A 19,355-nucleotide genomic window follows, 5' to 3' on the forward strand; every position below is an offset into this window, starting at 1 on the left:
TTTTGGATTAAGGCCAAATGATACCTTGAATAGCACTTTTAGTAATTTTTTTTAATACTGTTATCTAAACAAAAATTGTGAGATTATAAAAAATGGCTTGCCAAGTGTTGGTCCTAAAATCACTTCAAGTGCTATGAATTTTTTAGAAGTGATTTTTGTTATTTTATCAAACATTTTAATTTTTGCAGAAAAAACACTTGTAAAGCTTCGACCCATCCCATAATGAGCCCCAATTGGACTCTTCCAGGCTCTCCAATTCTCCGTCCATCATGCACAATTCCTTAACGGAGTTGAGGATTAAATTATTTTCCTGATGGGTAGCGAGAACAGAATCAGGCACTCTCCTAAGTCCTACCTGAACATGCTGTATGTGCTTCCTCTGCGCACTATTGGAGACTCAATAAATTTTGAAAATGTACACTCAATTGGAAAGTACTTTACGTCATAACTAAAAAAGTATCGGCTATATGGCATCGCCTTGGATTGGATTTTAGGTTCTAACTGCAAAGATATGTTCAGCACAAAAGACAAATAGAATCTAGAATGTCTGTCAACTTTTGTAAAAGGCCAAAGAGCCCATATCTCAAGAATCTGCGAAAAATGATGAGAAATATTTATGGAATCTTAACTCACCAGTGATGCAATTACTTACCATGCATTTTCAGACACAAGCTCTCTCAATAGGCTGTATAATATGCCCACTCATCGTTACACGTGGAACCAAGTCAAAGGAACTGTTCCAAAATTGATCAATGCATTTTCGTCATATGTTAAGGGTGCGAGCCAAAAAAGTACACGATGGGAAAAGACTACAAAATCTTTGATTGATACGTTTGCTTTTCTATAAGAAAAATGGCTAATAATGCTGGTGCACTAGCTCTGTAGGGGCTCAAGCATATTAAATATGTGGGTTCCAAGTAACTGATTGGAGACAGCAGCTTCTGAAAGTGCCTTTCATTGCCAGGGATTCTTCTTTCTTTTTCCACTTCTTTTTGAGCTGGTTGTGGAGCTTGCTTTCTGCAAAGGGAGGAGGCAACAAAAGGTCAGTGGGTAATTTTGCACTGAATCAGAAATGAATACAATCTACAGGTGTTTATCATGCATACCGATTTTGATTTCTTTGTTTTTACACGGATCCTGTTCTTCGGAGGCTTTAGTTTGTATATCCGAACCATCCAATGGTGAGTAGTGAACACCTTCATTGAGTATAAACCATGGAAAGTTAATCAGAACAGACATGGGACGTTATAGGGAAAATTATTCAAAAGAAAATTCCCAATCTCGGAAGGGTTGGTGTACGTCAAAAGACATGTCTCTAGGATTCCTGTGTGGCAAGTTTAAATACATGCCATTTGGATGGGGCGTCCAACACTCACATTACAATAATAAGCACCACATATAACAATTTTGTTCCTTTTTTTCCCCTCTTTTCCGGATCATGGGGAATCCACCCTAACAGCAAGACATGTATCACCTGGCGAAACAAATCTCAGGTGATATGGACCATTCTTCTTCTATCCTACACAACTTAAATATCAAAGAGGCTCAAACTTGAAACCTGAACTATCACTGAACTACATCCCAGGGCACCACCATATTATGAGTCTATGACAAGTGTTCCAAGTTTTAACTCTCAAATAAGTTGTGACAGCCTGACAGGCACAACAACTGATCATACTCCATTTTATGCACTACTGCCAAATTGGGGATTTAGATTGTCTAACCTCCTCAAAATGGGTGAGTTTGAAATATTTCTTCCCAATTTCAGTCCGCCTTACTCGATCAAAGCCTTTACCATCTGTCTCCACAAATCTAAAAGAAAACAGACAGAAATAATCATGTATCAAACACCAACCCAAGCATAACCTTTACATATGAAGAACCAAGTCCAAAGCAAAAGCAGACCTGAAATATGACAGTTTGTACATGAGGCAATTTAGCATGGTAGGAGTGGCTTGAGAATCAATCCGGTACTGTCCATCTCTCTTTTAAACAGCAGGATAAGAGACAAGTAGTTAAAATTTAATATAATTGATCAAACAAAATAAAAAATAGTAGAAAACATTATCATCTTTGATTTTCTTAGCCACATTGAAGCAACATCCAACATTAATGGTAAAACAATTAATGATATGCACAAGGAAAACCAAACCACATTAGGCTTTGTATAATTTAATTTATACAAACACGAAGATAACAATTGATGCTTAAAACAAACAGAAATATGAAAAATATGTTGTACAACTAAATACCCTAGCATGTTTTATCTAGATCATTGAAGTTAATAGGCCTAAAAGATGGGCGGACTGAGCATGCCCTTAATTGGAATAGACTGAGTTATGCTGAGGCTCAAGTTGCCCAGATTTGAGCTATAGCTGGCCCTAAAAGCTTAATTCTCATGGACTATTTGGACCTTCCAAGGAAATTAAACAAATCCAAGCTGTTTCCAATATTCACCACGATAAAGCCATCAAGAAAAGTAAACTTTCAACCAAATGTAAATTCACCAATGATGTGAGACCATCAAGTGAGATTCAACTTAAATGTTAGTCTATTGCCAATCAAGACAAATATTTGGAATCTCAAATGGAACAAAGCTTGAAACCAGTGTAGCAACAATACACCAGCAATAAGAACCCAAAGGACACATACTTAGAATCCATATTACAAGCGACCAACAACTCACCAGATAATCAGGTTCCCTGATGTGAGGGAATACCCCCCCTCCTATGCGAACCATCCACAGGAACTTATTAATGTCATCACTCGGATATCCAACAAGACCTGAAAAGTAGGCAGCACATCAGAGTGTAGTGATTATATTTTTTTATCAAGATGATCTCAGAAAACAACTAAGAAACCAACCTCCGAAGACAACAAGAACATATTTTACATCCAAGGAGTTAAAAATTTCCCAAGCTGCCTTTTCAGGAGAAGACATGGCAGTGCCAACAGTTGCAATATGAGTGTTATTCCAGGTATTATTGTCCACAATAACAGTCCGGTTAGCCATAGCAGTAGTTTGGTAACCATAGTCCCACCAAGATGCAACCTGCAAGAAGTTTCCAATAAGAACTAATTTCTTTAATACCTTCAATAGGTTAAGGATACTGCATTAGCTAGCTAGAAACTCTATCAGAAATGATTTGCTATACATGAAATTCATTGATTGGTTTGATACAACTATGGGGGGGGGTTATTATTTTTTTTCTTTTGATAGATAAATATATATATATATATATTAAAAAGAGAGGCCAAAAGAGTGGCCCAATGAATACAGGACGCATACACCCAAAGCAAAAAGGCACAAACAAGAGGAGGATCTACAAAAAAGGAAAGGCAACAACACCACCACCCTCAACAAGAGCTCTACCAATCAAAGAAACTAACTAGAGTCAAAGAACCATCATTTATTAACATCTTAATCTCCAACCAAAGAAAGCAAACAAAAGAGCCTTTTAGCCTTTGGATCAAAAGCACTTAATCATCCAAGCACTAACTAATTCTCCATAAAAACATTTCTAATGGAAGCACTACAGTTAGAAGCACTAGAGACTAATAACGCTTTTACCAAAATCACTCCCAAATGGGCTCAAAACATCTTGATTAGTAACAAGAGTAAGCCCATGAGAACAAAGTAATTACAAGCCCATGAAAATAAAGTAATTACAACAAACATGAAAAGATATGTAACATGGAACTAAGATATGCAAAAGGAATTCATAATAACAGGGTTAATTCAATAGATTTGTAATTCACACTTGAAGAAGATGGCCTTGAACATAAGTGTAAACACAATCAAAATACAACTACAGTTCCAAAAGTGTAAACACAATCAAAATGCAACTGCAGTTCCAAACCATGATACCATGAAGAAGAAGGTTCAGGAAAATCAAACAAACAACAGAGAGATAAACATGGAGGAAACTCACTTTATCATCCACCTCAGTATTGTGTCGTAACCATGCATAAGCCTCTCTAAAATCATCAAAAACGTGAAGGCCATCATGAGAATGAGATGTTAAAACAATAGAAGGGGCTGAGTAAGCTTCCGCAGCTGCCCAAACACAATGAACCTACAAGAAGTATCACTTACACTCAAATGACTTTTTTTGTCTGAACAGAATTTCAGTTAGCAGGAAAAAAGAAAAATAGAAGGAATAGAACCAAGCTAGGAATTTTGATGAAATCTAAACTTCCTGGTGAGCATAATCTGATGTTAGAAATAGAGGAGCTTGCAGATGTTTTGCAGTATTATATTAATAGTAAATCCGATCCATTAAACAGGAAAAGATTGACGTGAAATTGCTATTGTCCAACAGTTAAAAGGGTAAACATTAAACAGCAAGCAAGATAGACAGAAATATAGTTCCATAAAAATATTATATTGATGAAGGATCAGTCTCATATTTTGCTTTATCCACATAATTCTTTTATTTATAAATTGCTGTAATCCCTTATTGTGGAGAGAATAGAGCAAACTGTGGCAGATATCTTTTTGACAGGCAAATCAATACTTTATAAATGGCACCTAATAAAATGTAGCAGGGATAGACCACCAAGATCAGGCAAGATAGAGAAAGAAGATGTTTACATACCACATAGAAGGCACCCAGCAATACAAGCAAGAAAATAGCAGCAATAGATGCCTCCAGAGGTAAAACCAGAAGCCTCTTTTTAATTTGAGACTTAATGGAAGTCTTTTCCACATGTTCCTTTTCCTTCTTCCTGGTCTTTCTCGAGGGTCGCTCCTTTAGTGTGTCTTCATTTTTATTGGTCTTGGCTGCATCATTTTGTGTCACAACACTACTAGAGGTAGTATCCCCTGCCTTAATGGTCAACAACATGAAGAGGATCTTAGCCCAGAAGCAGAATTTGAGCTTAATAGATTATTATAAATATTGGTATTAGCAAAATGTAGAAACAAAACCAAGCTTACATCAATCTGGGAATTTTCTGATAATCCAGGTAACTGAAATTTGATCGATCGAGTAAGAACATCAAATGCTTCAGAAAGAGCAATTCCAGATAATATGCATGCTGCAGGAGCTAGTACAAGCATAAGGCGCACCTGTAATAACAGTTCAAAACAATTGTGACAAAGAATGATAAAAGCAGAAAGACGAGGAAAAATGTTTGTTCTTGTAACAATCTCCTCACCATGACTCCAGAAAAATATACAGATGTCACTATGTAAAGAACAACAAAGGAGCTTGCATCAGATAGTGGCAAAAAGCATGCCTGCCAAATAAAGACCAATGTCATACAAGGATGGATATGGTTAAGAAAAAAAGTAGGAAACTAAAAGCAATATTGAGGTAAAAAGATCAAACTCACAACAATGCCAGCTGGAACCAAAAATGCCAAAACATTAATGTCCATAAAGTAAGATGGCCATGTAGGTGGTTGATGTTCACTAACACTGGCAATAATTGGTATATACTTGCTTGCATAAGTTCTGTCAAAACTCCCCAAAAGAAGGAATGTCAGAAAGCTGATTCAGGACTAATAGGAATAGAATAGATCAGCAAAAAGAAATTCAAATTTTGACAATAAGCTTTTTTCCAGGCATGAAAATATCCCCAATGACTCAGAAAAGCAACAGAATGACAAGCAGGTCAAGGGGTTTCCTAACAACATCTAAAATGTGTCTGTGTGTACACATGTTTGGTGGTGGTGGTGGGGCTGATGGTAATGATTAGGAGGAGGTCGTGTTGGGGTTGGGGAGTTTGGAAAGGTTCTAATGAATTGTAACTTGAGGCCCACCAGCTACTTCAATTAAACTATATACTGATTGGGATCTGAAGGTTCTGAGTAGTTGGGGTGGTCCAGCTCTCAAGCTGCACCAGCAAAGTTGCCACCCCCCAATTGTGAATTCTATTATTATTACAGTTCATTCATTCACAAAGAATGAAGTCATTAAAAACATTAAGACATCAATTGAGAGACAAGTAACTTACGGATCAAGGAGACTCAGACTTCGTCCACTCCATCCCTTTGTTGGGCTGGAAGCTACCAGTGCTATAAGTACTGCTACCACAGCACAACACACCACCCTGAATAATGAAGTCATAATATGAATTAGAAAAACATGTCAAAAGAAAAATGCTGCAGAGTTTTATGATCAATATGAGTCCATGTAGAATATAGATGAAATCACATTTTTATAGTCCACAACAATGCTATGCATGAGATGGTTTTTTAAATCCAAATGAATCTATCCAAGAGAATTCATGGTTCTCAAAATGTAAAAGACAAATGACATAATTGACATTCAGTTGCACCAAGTATTAGTTTTTGATATTTCTGTTACCAGCATAATTAGTCAATTCATATGATAGAGAAACAGAAGATAACTGAAGCTTACAGGCCAACGGATACAACAAGCGTAACAGCTACTTTAAACATTTTTGGAGATAGAATTCCTTTGATATAATACACAAGAGCTACCACATGGATGATAATGAAAACCTGCAGAGAAAAATTAACAACAAAATTACTTGGTCTGAAAGAAACAAAAATAACAGAACAAAAGCCAAAAAGTAGTTAAATGACAACTTTTTGGAAACAAAAGAACAACAATAACGATCATTTAGGATGAATTCTATCAAAAAATTTGTCAACAAAAAGTATTTATAACATGAGAATTACAAATTATATGTTCTATTGAACCAGTAAGGATAGCTCTAAATCAAAAGATGCAATCATTGACAGTTTGAAACTAACCCAAGCCATCCACAAAACCATATGTAAAGACTCAATAAGGCAGATGATCCAAGTTAAATTAACTGGAAGAAACACACCTAGTCATTCAACTGAACTCACACACAAGGGACTGAAGGGAGTACCCATGATGCACGACTTTCTTGAAGCTCTCTTGTCATCAACATTCAGGACTAGTAGTTCAAGATAAATGGGAAATCTTGAAAAATGAATCAATAGCACAGGAAAAGAAGAGCCTATAAAAAATAAAAAATAAAAAAATAAAAAAAAGGAGTACAGCCACAGAAGACTGGAAGCCTTGAAAAAGCAGCTTAAGGCACAATTCCAATGGAAACCATTTTAATAATAGTTGACTCTTCTTCTGTGTTAAATATACTTTCTGAAGCACCAAAAAACTTGCACATCCTCTTGAAATTGGTTGACTCTGCAACCTAAGTTGCTATCTATGACACCATATAAATTTGGAATTTGACCAGTAGATATGTCCAATTCAATCCTCAATGCATCAAAATTCATAAACCCAACAAATTCCCACTACTTGGGGTGGAATATTCAATTTTTCCATTCATATCTGTTCAGGATCATACTCCATTGGTTCATTGGCATTTAAAATAAGTGTTGCCACCAGAGAAAGTCATAAACACTGTTAACCAGAATTGTGAGCTTATATGTGGTAAGAGTAACCTATTTCCTAGCACCTAGCGTATATGCCCACCATTTGGGGTAGACTATAAATTTTTTCCATTCAGATCTATTTAGGATCATGTACTCTATTGGTTTGTTGCAATGCATTTAAAAATAAGAATAATAATAATGGAGCTTGCCAATTTAGGTAGGGCTATTAATTAATTATTTTGTATTTGCCCACCTGACAAAGTTATGAACACTGTTAAGCCAGAATTGTGAACTTGGAGCTGAAAAGAGTAAACTATGGGTTCCTAGCACCTTACACATATGCCCCAGACAGACTACTACAATTTTTCTTTTTTCTTGTTCTTTTTTTTTTTTCTGAAGGCAAGTAAAGAAACATTTGAAAAGCGCCTAGCTAAAGAGCTCACCAAAACACAATAGGCATCTACAAGGGCGCCAAAATGCTACAATAATTAAATTGCATCAAAATTCCATCCAACCAACAGATACTATGTCACATATAAAACATATACTTAAATGTGAAAATATCCTAAATTCCTCACACATATAGAGAAAATCCTATTTTGGATCATGCTTTGAACCATGGAGGAAAGGCTTCCATGATTAATGTTAAATGATTCCTCCTTATTTCCAACTATTTTAAGAGTTCTCTTCTCAATTGGTGAAGTCATACACCTTGCATGAACCATTTAAGAACAATTAGCAGTAAAGACAACTCTTACAAGTGGCATTGGCCGGTGCCAATAGAGCACTATAACAATAAAAGTTTAACTGGAACAGCTAGAACATCAATAATAAACAATGAACACATTTTTCACAGGATTTTGATGGCAATTCCCACATCTAACACATACACTTTCTTTTTCTTTCTTTTTTTACACTTTCTTTTTCTTTTCTTTTTTTCTTTTTTTTTTTTGATAGGTAAATAAAGGGTTTGCATTAGAAGTGCCAAAAGGCCCCAAAAATAGTACACACGAAGTATACAAACAACGCCATACACACTTTCTGATGAAAACTAAACCAATGGATAAAATAAATGGACACAACAGAACAAATAACAATATCATGGTCCCTACAGAACTCACCAGAAACGATGCAAAATGTTCTGATGTCATTACTGCATTGAAACCAACAACAGGCACCAAAGCTGCTAACAATGTTCCCAACACAACCTGCAATGAAAAAGCTATAAATACTACAAGGAAAAGAGATTTCTTTGTTAAAAAAGTTATGAAACATAAATTTTTTTTCCTGGCAACAAAACATTGGTGTCTAATAATATGAAGTTTGTAGGGAAATATTTGTTTTGAGATGTGACATACTAACATATATTGGTTGTTTGCAAAAAACTTGTAGCATAAAGTTAAAAATCAGATTTCTAAATATTTCTCCAGAGGATAGTAGCTCATCTTTTAAACACAACAGTCCCATCACTGTGCCAACTAACAACAGTAAACCTTAAACGCCAGACACCACTCACCACATCCTCAGATCCCCTTCCACTCCCCAGCCAAAATAAATAAATAAATAAATAAAAGAAGAAGAAGACAAAGCTAGCACAGATGTCTTTCTCTCCAAGAATTTGAGGACAGAACCACAATTTTTATACAATGCATGGGATGCAAGCCCAAGTAAGTTTTAAATCTGATTTGAATAGAATATGCTCCATCTTGGTCTATATGCTATATACTATGAAAAAAATCCATATTCACTACAAGCTTCAAAATTGTATAGGTCATGAACAAGCCCATTTTTGGACTCCTTTTTTTTTTTCTCCTAAGCCCAACAATATAACTTGTGTTTTAATCTCTGATACTTAGATACATATTTTGTTTGCCTTAAATGACTTTCCAATCTTCATGATGCAGCAAGTACTTACAAGAGGAGCATACGCAATGTAAAGTCGAGAAGAATAGCGACCAGTTACTATGCAAAGAAGCACATGCATTGGAATAAGGTTGATAATAAAAGTGTATCCTCCCCAAGAGCAAACCTGAAAAAGGAAATAATACACCCAAAAACATAAACACCATAAAGGGGGAGTAAAAAGACTTGCAACAATGGCACACAACCCTACCATGTAGAAGTATGTTATGGCATTCAAAGTAGCATAAAAGAGGGATCCTGTATTTAGCGTCTGCAAATAGTAAATTGTCGATATTAGAAAAGAATTTAGTCGAGATGCTAATAATTCATGCAACAGTTCGAATTAACAATCAACAAGAAACAAATTGAAAATGGCCAAACTATTATCCATTTAAATAGCAGATATAATTTATCCTAAAAGAACCTTTTTCGATGTTGTAAATACAGCACCCTGACTGATTAAAATCTGACCTTAATATAAAGATAGAAAGTGAAGATCAGAGCAAATATAGCCACAGCTTCATTATCATAGCTACCAGCCACAGATCGGGATATGTATGATGGTACCTGAAAACAAGAACATAAAAGAGAACTAATATTAGGTTTTATTAATCACGTTTTGTAGAGAACTATCATTGATAGTAATGGTCAACATCATTTTCCATACAAAAGTTAGTCTTCTAAACAAAACAAGTGAGAAGATATTGTAGATGTATAATATAAGCAACGGGAAATCATCAAAGGTTTCATTATCAGCCCAATGAAGACTCTGCACCTATTTCCCAGTTCTATTACATACTTGCTTTCCGGTAAGAACCTTAACCACCCCACCTAACAAAGATGAATAGACAACATATTCTTAACCATCCGATACCTAACGGAAAGTCAACTCGCCTCCCATGGATATTTACTCACAAAATTTACATTGTCGCACCAACTGGAAAAATAACCACACAAGCTGCTCTCATATAGACTAGATTTCCCACAACCCATTCCTGTTCCCTACTAATTCCCCTTTTTTTATGCCAAATGAGCTCTTCAGAGCCTTCACTTTCTAGGACGGATTTCAAGAGCCCCACTTAGTCAAAGCCCTGTGCCCTTTAAAGAGAATCCTATCACCCCACTGCATTTGGGAAAAACTTTCATTCCCTCCAGTTTAAACTACAGAATTTCAAGTCCCTCTTAGAATAAATATCATGATCAGGAACCATATAACTATATTTACATGCATGAACAAGCATCTCTACCAATAAAAAAAGTGCTTATAAAGTGCCCATAGCTGCTATTCAAAATCTCATAATTAAAGTTAAAAAATACCCGATCTATAATTTACCATGGCCAGAAGAGCTGCAGCTGTGAGTCCAGCACCAGTGCCCTTAACTTCCTAAAAATATTTAAAAAGAAAAAAAAGGAAATAAACATCATCAGAAAATCTGAGGTCAAAACCTAGAATCCAAACCACAGACAAATCTAGTCAGAAGACAAACCTTGGTCAGAAGATAAGTTGCCCATGCAGCATTAGCAGAAAATATAGGTGCAGTAAACACACAGACAGTTTCAACTGATAGAGGAATATTCAAGGAATTCAATAACCTGCCATCAGAAAGTATTGGCCCATAATCATTAGCTGCCACAGGACTCATTCACAGGTACTATTTCCAATGTCTCATTATATATGGAAACTGATTAAGAGCGACTGTACTCAATCTAGAAGCAAAAAGAAATAACAAAACTAATGGCATTAATCTCCTGCAACAAACAAGTTGCACCAATCTCAATTACCCACCACCATATGGAGCCTGCTGTTAAGGTCAATCCTGGGTAAACAGTGCCACCAATCACACGACCAAGAGGATACCTTAATGGAAGTAGAACAGATACTGTCATTAACAACTTAAGTAAAGATAACGTGAACACAAACATGGTCACCAGAAACATATCGGACAGTTTTAATAATGATTACCAGGTTCGATCATCAAACCAGTTCCAAAAGTCATATATTCCGTTCTTTGTGAGAAACTGAAATCAACAAACATGCATCTCAGCTTCAATACGATTTTAAATATTGTAAATAAAATAAAATAAAAAACAAAAGGAAGTGAGTCATGCAACAGATTTTGGAAACAAAATTCAATATAATAGTGAAAAGTATTCAGGTAAATAAACAACAAACTCATGTTCCAGGTGAAGCCAGAAGTTTTGGTATCCATTATTTACACGCTTTCAAAATAAATCTCACCTGTGTTCTGTGGTTCTTTTAAGCCAAACAAGATGGCTTTGAATTAATATAAAGCCACTCCTGCTACTCATATGTCCATTAGGTTCTCATTGTGGAACACAAATTGAATCATTTCAAGGAGCTATCCAGATCATCCTAACCCCAGCACTTTTTTTCCTTTTGACCAGTGATGTCTCTATACTTTAATGTGTGACATCAGTGGCAGCAACATATATATATATATATAGATAGAGAGAGAGAGAGATACTTCCATTCATTTGTCCATCTAGTCAGTAGATACTAAACCTTAACCTCACACGGTCTTGACCTAAACTGTTTGGATTATATGCATACCATCAATAGCAAGACTGCCCTGGTGTGTTCCTCTCAATATCCTTCTATCGCATGCATATACTAACAAAAAAGTCAATCTGTTTTTTTTTTAAAAAAAAAAAAGGTCGATCTGTTTTTTTTTTTTTTTTAATATGCAAACAAGAGCAAATAGTTACGCTGAAAATCCATAGCACAATGGATGTTGTCCGCTCAACCATGGGAAAGATAAAAATAAAAATAAAAACAAAAAGATTCCAAGGTTAGAGAGGATACAATGGATAACTGCACTAACTAATAACACCCTTTTTTCTTGTAATAACATTAAAATCTGGAGAATTGTCCAAAATGGACTCCTCTATGCTTGATAAGCAGTATAGGAATTCAAAAGGAATGCATAGCATCTCCATTTTCTTTCCCTTTCGTTTCTAGAAAAACGGAGATGAAGAAAACAAAATAAAGCTTGAAATTGTATATTTCCAGTTACATTATGCTTTCTAAAGTGAATAACTTTTTTTTACCGCATCACAAATCATGGTTCTCTTAGTATTCAAAATTTCAGTTCCTTTTTCTTCTCCCACCAATCTCAAACCAAACAGGCCATTGATATAAACAAAGAGATTTAAAAAAAAAAATCAACAAACAAGGAAAACCTCACCTGAGTGACTCTATAATTGAAATAAGGATCGAACTCGTGAATAACACTCTCATACTTTATAACCTGCAAAGCAGCCAAGTCTAATATAAATTCGAATTCACAAAGCAAGCCTAGAAAGCCTCGAATTATCAAAGTAGAACAACATTTCCGTGATCAGATCTATAAAACAGGAAAAACGTAGAAGATCTAATGAGTTACGGAGAATAGACGGATCGAGAATGCGAGAACTCCGATCAGAATGAGAATAAACAACGAGAGAACACTCCCAAAGACAGTCCGAATCTTCGATTCGTTGGAGTCCTCCGAAGCCGCCATCGACGGCCGAGTCAAGCTCTGAATTGCAGTGAGAAAATGAGAGAGAAGAAGGGTTTTGCTGGTGAGAGGAGACGAGAGAAAGACTTTGTAGCAGAGGAGAGTTGGTGATGCGAATTTACGGAATTATCCCTCTATCCAAATTTACGATAATGTGTTAGTTTTATCTCCGAATTACTGGACTGCTACGACAATGCAGCGATACCAACCTGGCAACTTCTGATTGGATACCTGCTTCCCTACTGACCACGTGGCATGAAGCGAGTAGTCATTGCAATCATCGTCATGTCCGGACCAGTGGAATTGGGTCGTTGACCCAAGTCGTATGCATATGATCATGGGCCCGACCCATGGGCTCAAATTTCTTGAATTGGGCTTGGAAAAACAAATAAAAGTTACAGAGTAGAGTTAGGTAATGTCAAAGCTAATTTGATTAATCATATGATATTTTTTTAATTTAATATTTATATATGATTCATTTTAGCTAGTAAAAATTATATAAGCAACAAACCATACAATATGGATGAAGCACTGATCTAAGACATTAGGTATACAAAAAAATTTCAAATTATTTAATGATTTTACCGTTGACATTTTTTTTTTTTTTTTTGGCCATCCTCTATAATCATAGCAAATAATAATTACAGTCCCAATGCCTTTAGGTATGGTAGTTAGCTCAATTTTTTTTTCTTAAATATGAATAAAATCTAAATATTGTCAAGTGGGTGCATGTCAAAATCTTAAAATTTTAAAATTTTGAAGAAAACTACGTTTCAACTAATTGTCACACAAATAAATTAAAAATAAATAAATAAATATTCAAATTTTATATCATCCTTCAATTCGAATTAATAATACCAATATATCTTTACATATATTATAGATTCCAAACATTCATAATTTGGATGTGAATGAATTAAATTTCTCATCCCTTGGGAAATAATAAGGATAGAGCGTGGTAACAGATTTTTTTTTAAGCAAATAATAACTTTAAATTGTTTTAATTTAATAAATTGAATGAAACATTGATACCAAACCGAAAACATCCAATAATGATAATTATGTTTGACTAGGTTTAAAACACTTGGCAAAAAAATAAAATGAAAACTAAAAAATTGAGAAAACAATTTTAAGGTTATTTTAGTATTTTAACTGTTTTTAGGTCAATCATTCTTAACGGCGGTTTACAGAAGTAAAATATCTGTGTTTAATAAAATGGAACATTTTGTAAGATATAGGTTTTATTTTTTATTTTTAAAAATAGAAATTAATACTAATTTTAAGGTAAAATATAAGGATTTTTTAAAAGAAATATGCAATCACTCTTATTTTTAAAATTTAAAATAAAAATAAAATATATTATTTTTAAAAACTATTTCTAAATAAAGAATAATAACCAAACAATATAAAAAAGTTTTTAGAAACAGTTTTTTGTTTTTAAAAACAAAAAATCAATTTTAGATCATATAATCAAATATGATCTAATTTTCACGTTAAATATGTTTTTGAATACAATTTCTTAAAATGATTTTTTGTTTTTGTTTTCTTAAGTTCTAAAAATTATTTTAATTGCTACATTCAAATAGTAAAACCATTAATGGTTTTTGTCTCTCAATAAAGTTTTATCTATAAAACTAAAATACTAAAAGAAGTTTAGTATTTTAAGTAAGATTAGTTTATATTTTACAAATACCAAGTTACTACATATTATTTTATGTTTTTCAAAAATAAGAAATAGAAATGGTATCTACAACCAATGATGAAAATATCGGTAATTACGGATATATCGAAGATATATGAAATAATATTTTGACACCAAAATATTTATGAAGATGTTAAAAAATTAAAAAATTATATAAGAAGTAAAAATAGATATTTTAAAATTATTTTTAGTATATATATATATATATATATATATATAATTTGTCATATTTGATAAAAAATATAAATTTTATAAATATACATTTATTATTAAGTTGCATTATATATTATTTTATAATATTATTGTGATAATATGTATAATTTGAAAATATATTTAATATTAAAATATATGGTACATTTTAATTTAAATGTATTTAATGATATAAAATAAATAATAATATATGCATAAATTTTAAATATTTATTTTTATTATATTTAATAAATATATAGATTGTATAAAAAAACTTATTAAGAAAATTATGTTTTTATATTTTTTGGTAATAAATTAAATCAAATATAAAAATAAAATGATTATAATTTATTTATTTAATAATACAAAAATTGAAAAATCAGTTAAATATCGGTAAAATATCCAAAAATATTGGTTGAAACAGGAAAAAAATCGAAAATTTGATAAAATATTAGTAAAATATCTAAAAATATTGGTTAATGGATATATCTTCCCGAACCACGGATATGGATATATCGACCATATATCCAAATATTTTAATATTTGTCTACAACAAATTCATTATCATTTCTTATCGATAAGGGTTTCAATATTTAATAATAATAATAATAATAAAAAAAAAACTATGGTGTATTAGAGGGAGTTTGGTAAACCTTAAAAGTTATTACTTAATGATTTAAGTTGATTTTAAGTTAAATGATACTTAAGTTATTAATTTAAAATTTATTACTTAATTTTTATTTTAAATATTAAAGTTGTTTGATAAAATCAACTTAAAACTTATTTTAAATTATTAAATTGATATATTTATTCTCATAAATTATAACTAATGAAAAAAAATGTTGAGTAACAGTGGAGATCAGTAGTAAAGGAGATGACTGAGATAATTAAGACAAATGAGGGTAAAAAGGTAAATCAAATATGTTAATTATTTTTACTTATTATTTAAAGTTAAAAATAACTTTAAGTCATATTATTAAGTTATTTTACCAAATATTCTTAATAACTTAAATCAAGTTATTAAGTTACTTTAAGTTGTTAAGTTGGTTTACTAAACACCATTTTAGTGAATATTTATTACTTAATGACTTAAGTTGATTTTGAATTAAATTTATTATAAATTATTAATTTAAAATTTATTACTTGTTTTTTATTTTTAATATTAAGATTGCAAATAAAATTAATTTAAATTTTCATTAATTTTAAATAATAATTTTATTTATAAAACATTTTTATTTAAAATATTGTGAATACATAATATAACCTTAAAATATTTATTATAAAAAATGAGTCATAATTTTAAAATATATTTTCGTTTTCTTGAGAAAGTGAAACAAAAAGATTGGATATGGAGAAAAAATTAACTTAACACCTAAAGTAAAAAATAAATTTAAATTGTAATATTAATTATTTTATTAAATATATTTAATCTACTTAATCACTTACTATATTTGTTGGTTTTTATGATTGGAAATGAATAGAAATTTATTTTTGGGACCCTTGAAAGTTGAAACAATGCTTAGGGTTTCCGGTTGAACGAGGGGCAAATAGGTATTTTCAAGGGGGGACTGGGCCCAAATCGAATTGACGCTCTTGAGTCTTGACTATAAAGCGGTTTATCAAGGCCAAACACCCGGATGATATCGACCCCTTTTTTCTGTGTTCGAGCTCATCCTCAAGCGGCCGTAATCGAATTCTGATACTCCAACAATTCGCTTCAATTCAGGCTTCCAGGTTCCAGCTTTATTCTACCATCTCAATTTACATCTCTCTCTCTCTCTCTTTTATTTATTTATTTATTTATTTATTTATAATAATTATAGGGTTAGGGTTTATGTTTGTTGCACCAATCTGTTTTTGTTTTTTAAGGTTTGAATTTAGGGTTGGGGGTTCCTGATTAGATTTTATTATTTTTGTTATCTGCTAAAACGGTAAATGATGGCGATTGAGTATTCGTTGCTGTAATTTTAGATGTTTGTTGTTGTTTTTAGGGTTTGGGGTCTGCCGATCTAGGTTTCCGATTGCCTGGGTCATGGCGGCGTTGAAGGAGCTTCTGCCTGCTGTGAAATCAACGACTACGACGTACTACGACCACTCCAATGATCCGTGGTTCAAACAGAGGTTCAGTTCGGCGGAGGCGGAGGCGGCCTCTGTCATTAAGCCCAATCCTGTCCCGCCGTATTTGAAGCGGGCAGGTTTTGTTCCTCGAAAGCTCGAGGATTTTGGAGATGGCGGGGCCTTTCCGGAGATTCATATTGCCCAATACCCTCTTGATATGGGGAGGGATAAAACTGCAAAGCCCGGATCCAAGATACTACCAGTGACTGTTGATTCACGTGGCAATGTGGCGTATGATGCTATTGTCAGGCTAAATGAGAATGCCTCCAAGATTGTGTATTCACAGCATAAGGATCTTGTGCCCAAGATATTGACTGAGGAAGAGATAGAGGAAGATGAAGAGGAATTGGAGAAGATCGAGGAAACAATGCAGGAAACTAAAGCAGCACTTGAGAAGATCGTGAATGTGAGGTTGAGTGCTGCGCAGCCCAAGAATGTCCCAACGCAATCCACTGACTCAAAGTTTATAAAGTATAAGCCATCACAGCAGTCCGCAGCCTTTAATTCAGGTGCGAAGGAGAGGATTATAAGGATGGTGGAAATGCCAGTGGACCCACTTGAGCCTCCGAAGTTTAAGCATAAGAGGGTGCCGAAGGCTTCAGGGTCACCACCTGTTCCTGTTATGCATTCTCCACCACGGCCAGTAACAGTGAAAGATCAGCAGGATTGGAAAATCCCACCTTGTATTTCGAATTGGAAGAACCCAAAAGGGTACACAATTCCACTCGATAAACGTTTAGCTGCTGATGGGAGGGGACTTCAGGAGGTTCAGATTAATGATAACTTTGCTAAGCTTTCTGAAGCATTATATGTTGCAGAGCAGAAGGCTAGAGAAGCAGTGGCAATGAGATCCAAGGTTCAAAAGGAGATGCTTATGAAGGAAAAGGAAAGGAAAGAGCAGGAGTTGCGGGCCTTGGCACAGAAAGCGCGCTCTGAAAGAACTGGTGTGCCACCCCCAGCTGCTGCTCCCATGCCTTCTGAGAAGAGCATGATGGATAGTGGTGACATGCGAGGGGATTATGATCGTGTGAGGGAGAAAGAGAGGGATTTCCCAAAGGAGACAAGGGAGGAAAGAGAGGAGAGATTGCAGAGGGAGAAAATTCGTGAGGAGCGTCGGCGAGAGAGAGAAAGGGAGAGAAGATTGGAGGCAAAAGATGCTGCAATGGGAAAGAAAAGCAAGATCACGAGAGACAGAGATCGTGATATTAGTGAGAAGATTAGTCTTGGCATGGCTTCTACTGGTGCAGGAAGAGGGGGTGAAGTTATGTATGACCAAAGGCTGTTCAACCAGGAGAAAGGAATGGACTCTGGATTTGCCACTGATGATCAGTACAATGTGTATGACAAGGGATTGTTCACTGCACAGAATACACTTTCTAGCTTGTACAGGCCAAAGAAGGATGCTGATAGTGACATCTATGGAGGTGCGGATGAACAGCTGGAGAAGATTATGAAAACTGAACGCTTCAAACCTGACAAGGGTTTTGCTGGTGCTTCTGAGAGAGCGGGTCCAAGAGACAGGCCAGTTGAATTTGAAAAGGAGGCAGAAGAAGCTGATCCATTTGGACTGGATCAGTTCTTGACTGAAGTGAAAAAAGGTAAGAAAGCAATGGATAAAGTTGGTACTGGAGGGACTATGAGAGCCAGTGCAGGATCTTCGATGCGGGATGGCCATGATGGAGGCTCTGGTAGGACGCGGATTGGCTTTGAAAGGGGACGATAAAATAGCCCCTTCATCAGGTTTATTTTCTATCATAGCATGAGTCTGTGGCTGTTCCTATGCTTTTATGGCTGAAAATCTGTTGCTTGAGCTTGAAACTCAGAACCTTAAAAATATGTTAGTACTTTGATTCGCTTATTTGTATTTTTGTTCAGAAAATGGAGACTGGTTTCATTTCCTTAACAAGCTGGTGAAATAAGTTATTTTTCTCAGTTTCTACTAAAATCTTTCTATGAATGGGATGGACCGGGTGGTGGACTTCTGGTGGAATGTGGAAAATATATGCATTGCTCAACATGTGAAATGTTGCTGAACTTGCTAATCTCCTTTTCAGTCACAATGTTACACTTGTAACAAATCATTTCTTACTTGCTGGTTCTATGAAGGAGGGAAATTGCCAGCTATATATTATAACACTGTTCTAGCAGGTTTGATTAGGGATGTACCATGCACCTCTATTATTGAATTCCAGGCAGATCTTTGAGCATAAACTTACAATATTTCGGTTGTGTGACACCATTCCACCTAAGTTTCTTGAAATAAAATAAGTTATCTTATAAAAATTTATTGAAATTGGTCCCATAAAGTGTTTATATGCATTAGGCATTTTACACCAACAACTGGATTAAATTGCTTGTTGATGACGGTACAATAGCAAAGGCAGCTTCATCTCCTCTTATATAATTAGGAGAGCTCTACTTATGCTGAGAAATCTTGTTTTTAAAAGCTTATGTATAGAGGTTACTCTTTATGTGCAGAGCAGTAAATCGCGAACTTTATTTTGAAATGTGCATTGCCTGTATAAATCTTTGGATCTTGGTATCTTAAAAGTGAAGAAAAATCATAGATGCTAAGCCCATGCTAAGAT

The 19,355-nt window shown here is 34.2% G+C and overlaps 2 protein-coding genes across 2 annotated transcripts; one reads left to right on the forward strand and one right to left on the reverse strand.

Moving 5' to 3' along the window:
• Positions 1-592: 592 nt before the first annotated feature.
• Positions 593-12,832, reverse strand: LOC117925065 (dolichyl-diphosphooligosaccharide--protein glycosyltransferase subunit STT3A). The gene is made up of 23 exons (XM_034843885.1): positions 12,645-12,832; positions 12,447-12,509; positions 11,204-11,259; positions 11,027-11,098; positions 10,728-10,833; positions 10,574-10,624; positions 9,712-9,807; positions 9,452-9,511; positions 9,254-9,367; positions 8,460-8,546; positions 6,368-6,471; positions 5,961-6,056; positions 5,338-5,458; positions 5,161-5,241; positions 4,940-5,071; positions 4,599-4,829; positions 3,933-4,076; positions 2,866-3,052; positions 2,687-2,784; positions 1,906-1,985; positions 1,725-1,812; positions 1,107-1,196; positions 593-1,017 (listed from the first exon to the last, which is right to left on the reverse strand). Exons 1-23 carry the CDS (start codon positions 12,759-12,761, stop codon positions 955-957), a joined length of 2,337 nt encoding a protein of 778 aa, XP_034699776.1. The 5' UTR covers positions 12,762-12,832; the 3' UTR covers positions 593-954.
• A 3,458-nt stretch (positions 12,833-16,290) lies between these two features.
• LOC117924848 (SNW/SKI-interacting protein A) lies at positions 16,291-18,706 on the forward strand. Its single transcript, XM_034843551.1, has 2 exons — positions 16,291-16,383; positions 16,641-18,706. Exon 2 carries the CDS (start codon positions 16,682-16,684, stop codon positions 18,488-18,490), a length of 1,809 nt encoding a protein of 602 aa, XP_034699442.1. The 5' UTR covers positions 16,291-16,383; positions 16,641-16,681; the 3' UTR covers positions 18,491-18,706.
• Positions 18,707-19,355: the final 649 nt, after the last annotated feature.

This window comes from Vitis riparia, chromosome 11 (genome assembly GCF_004353265.1).
Source record: "Vitis riparia cultivar Riparia Gloire de Montpellier isolate 1030 chromosome 11, EGFV_Vit.rip_1.0, whole genome shotgun sequence".
Taxonomy (NCBI): domain Eukaryota; kingdom Viridiplantae; phylum Streptophyta; class Magnoliopsida; order Vitales; family Vitaceae; genus Vitis; species Vitis riparia.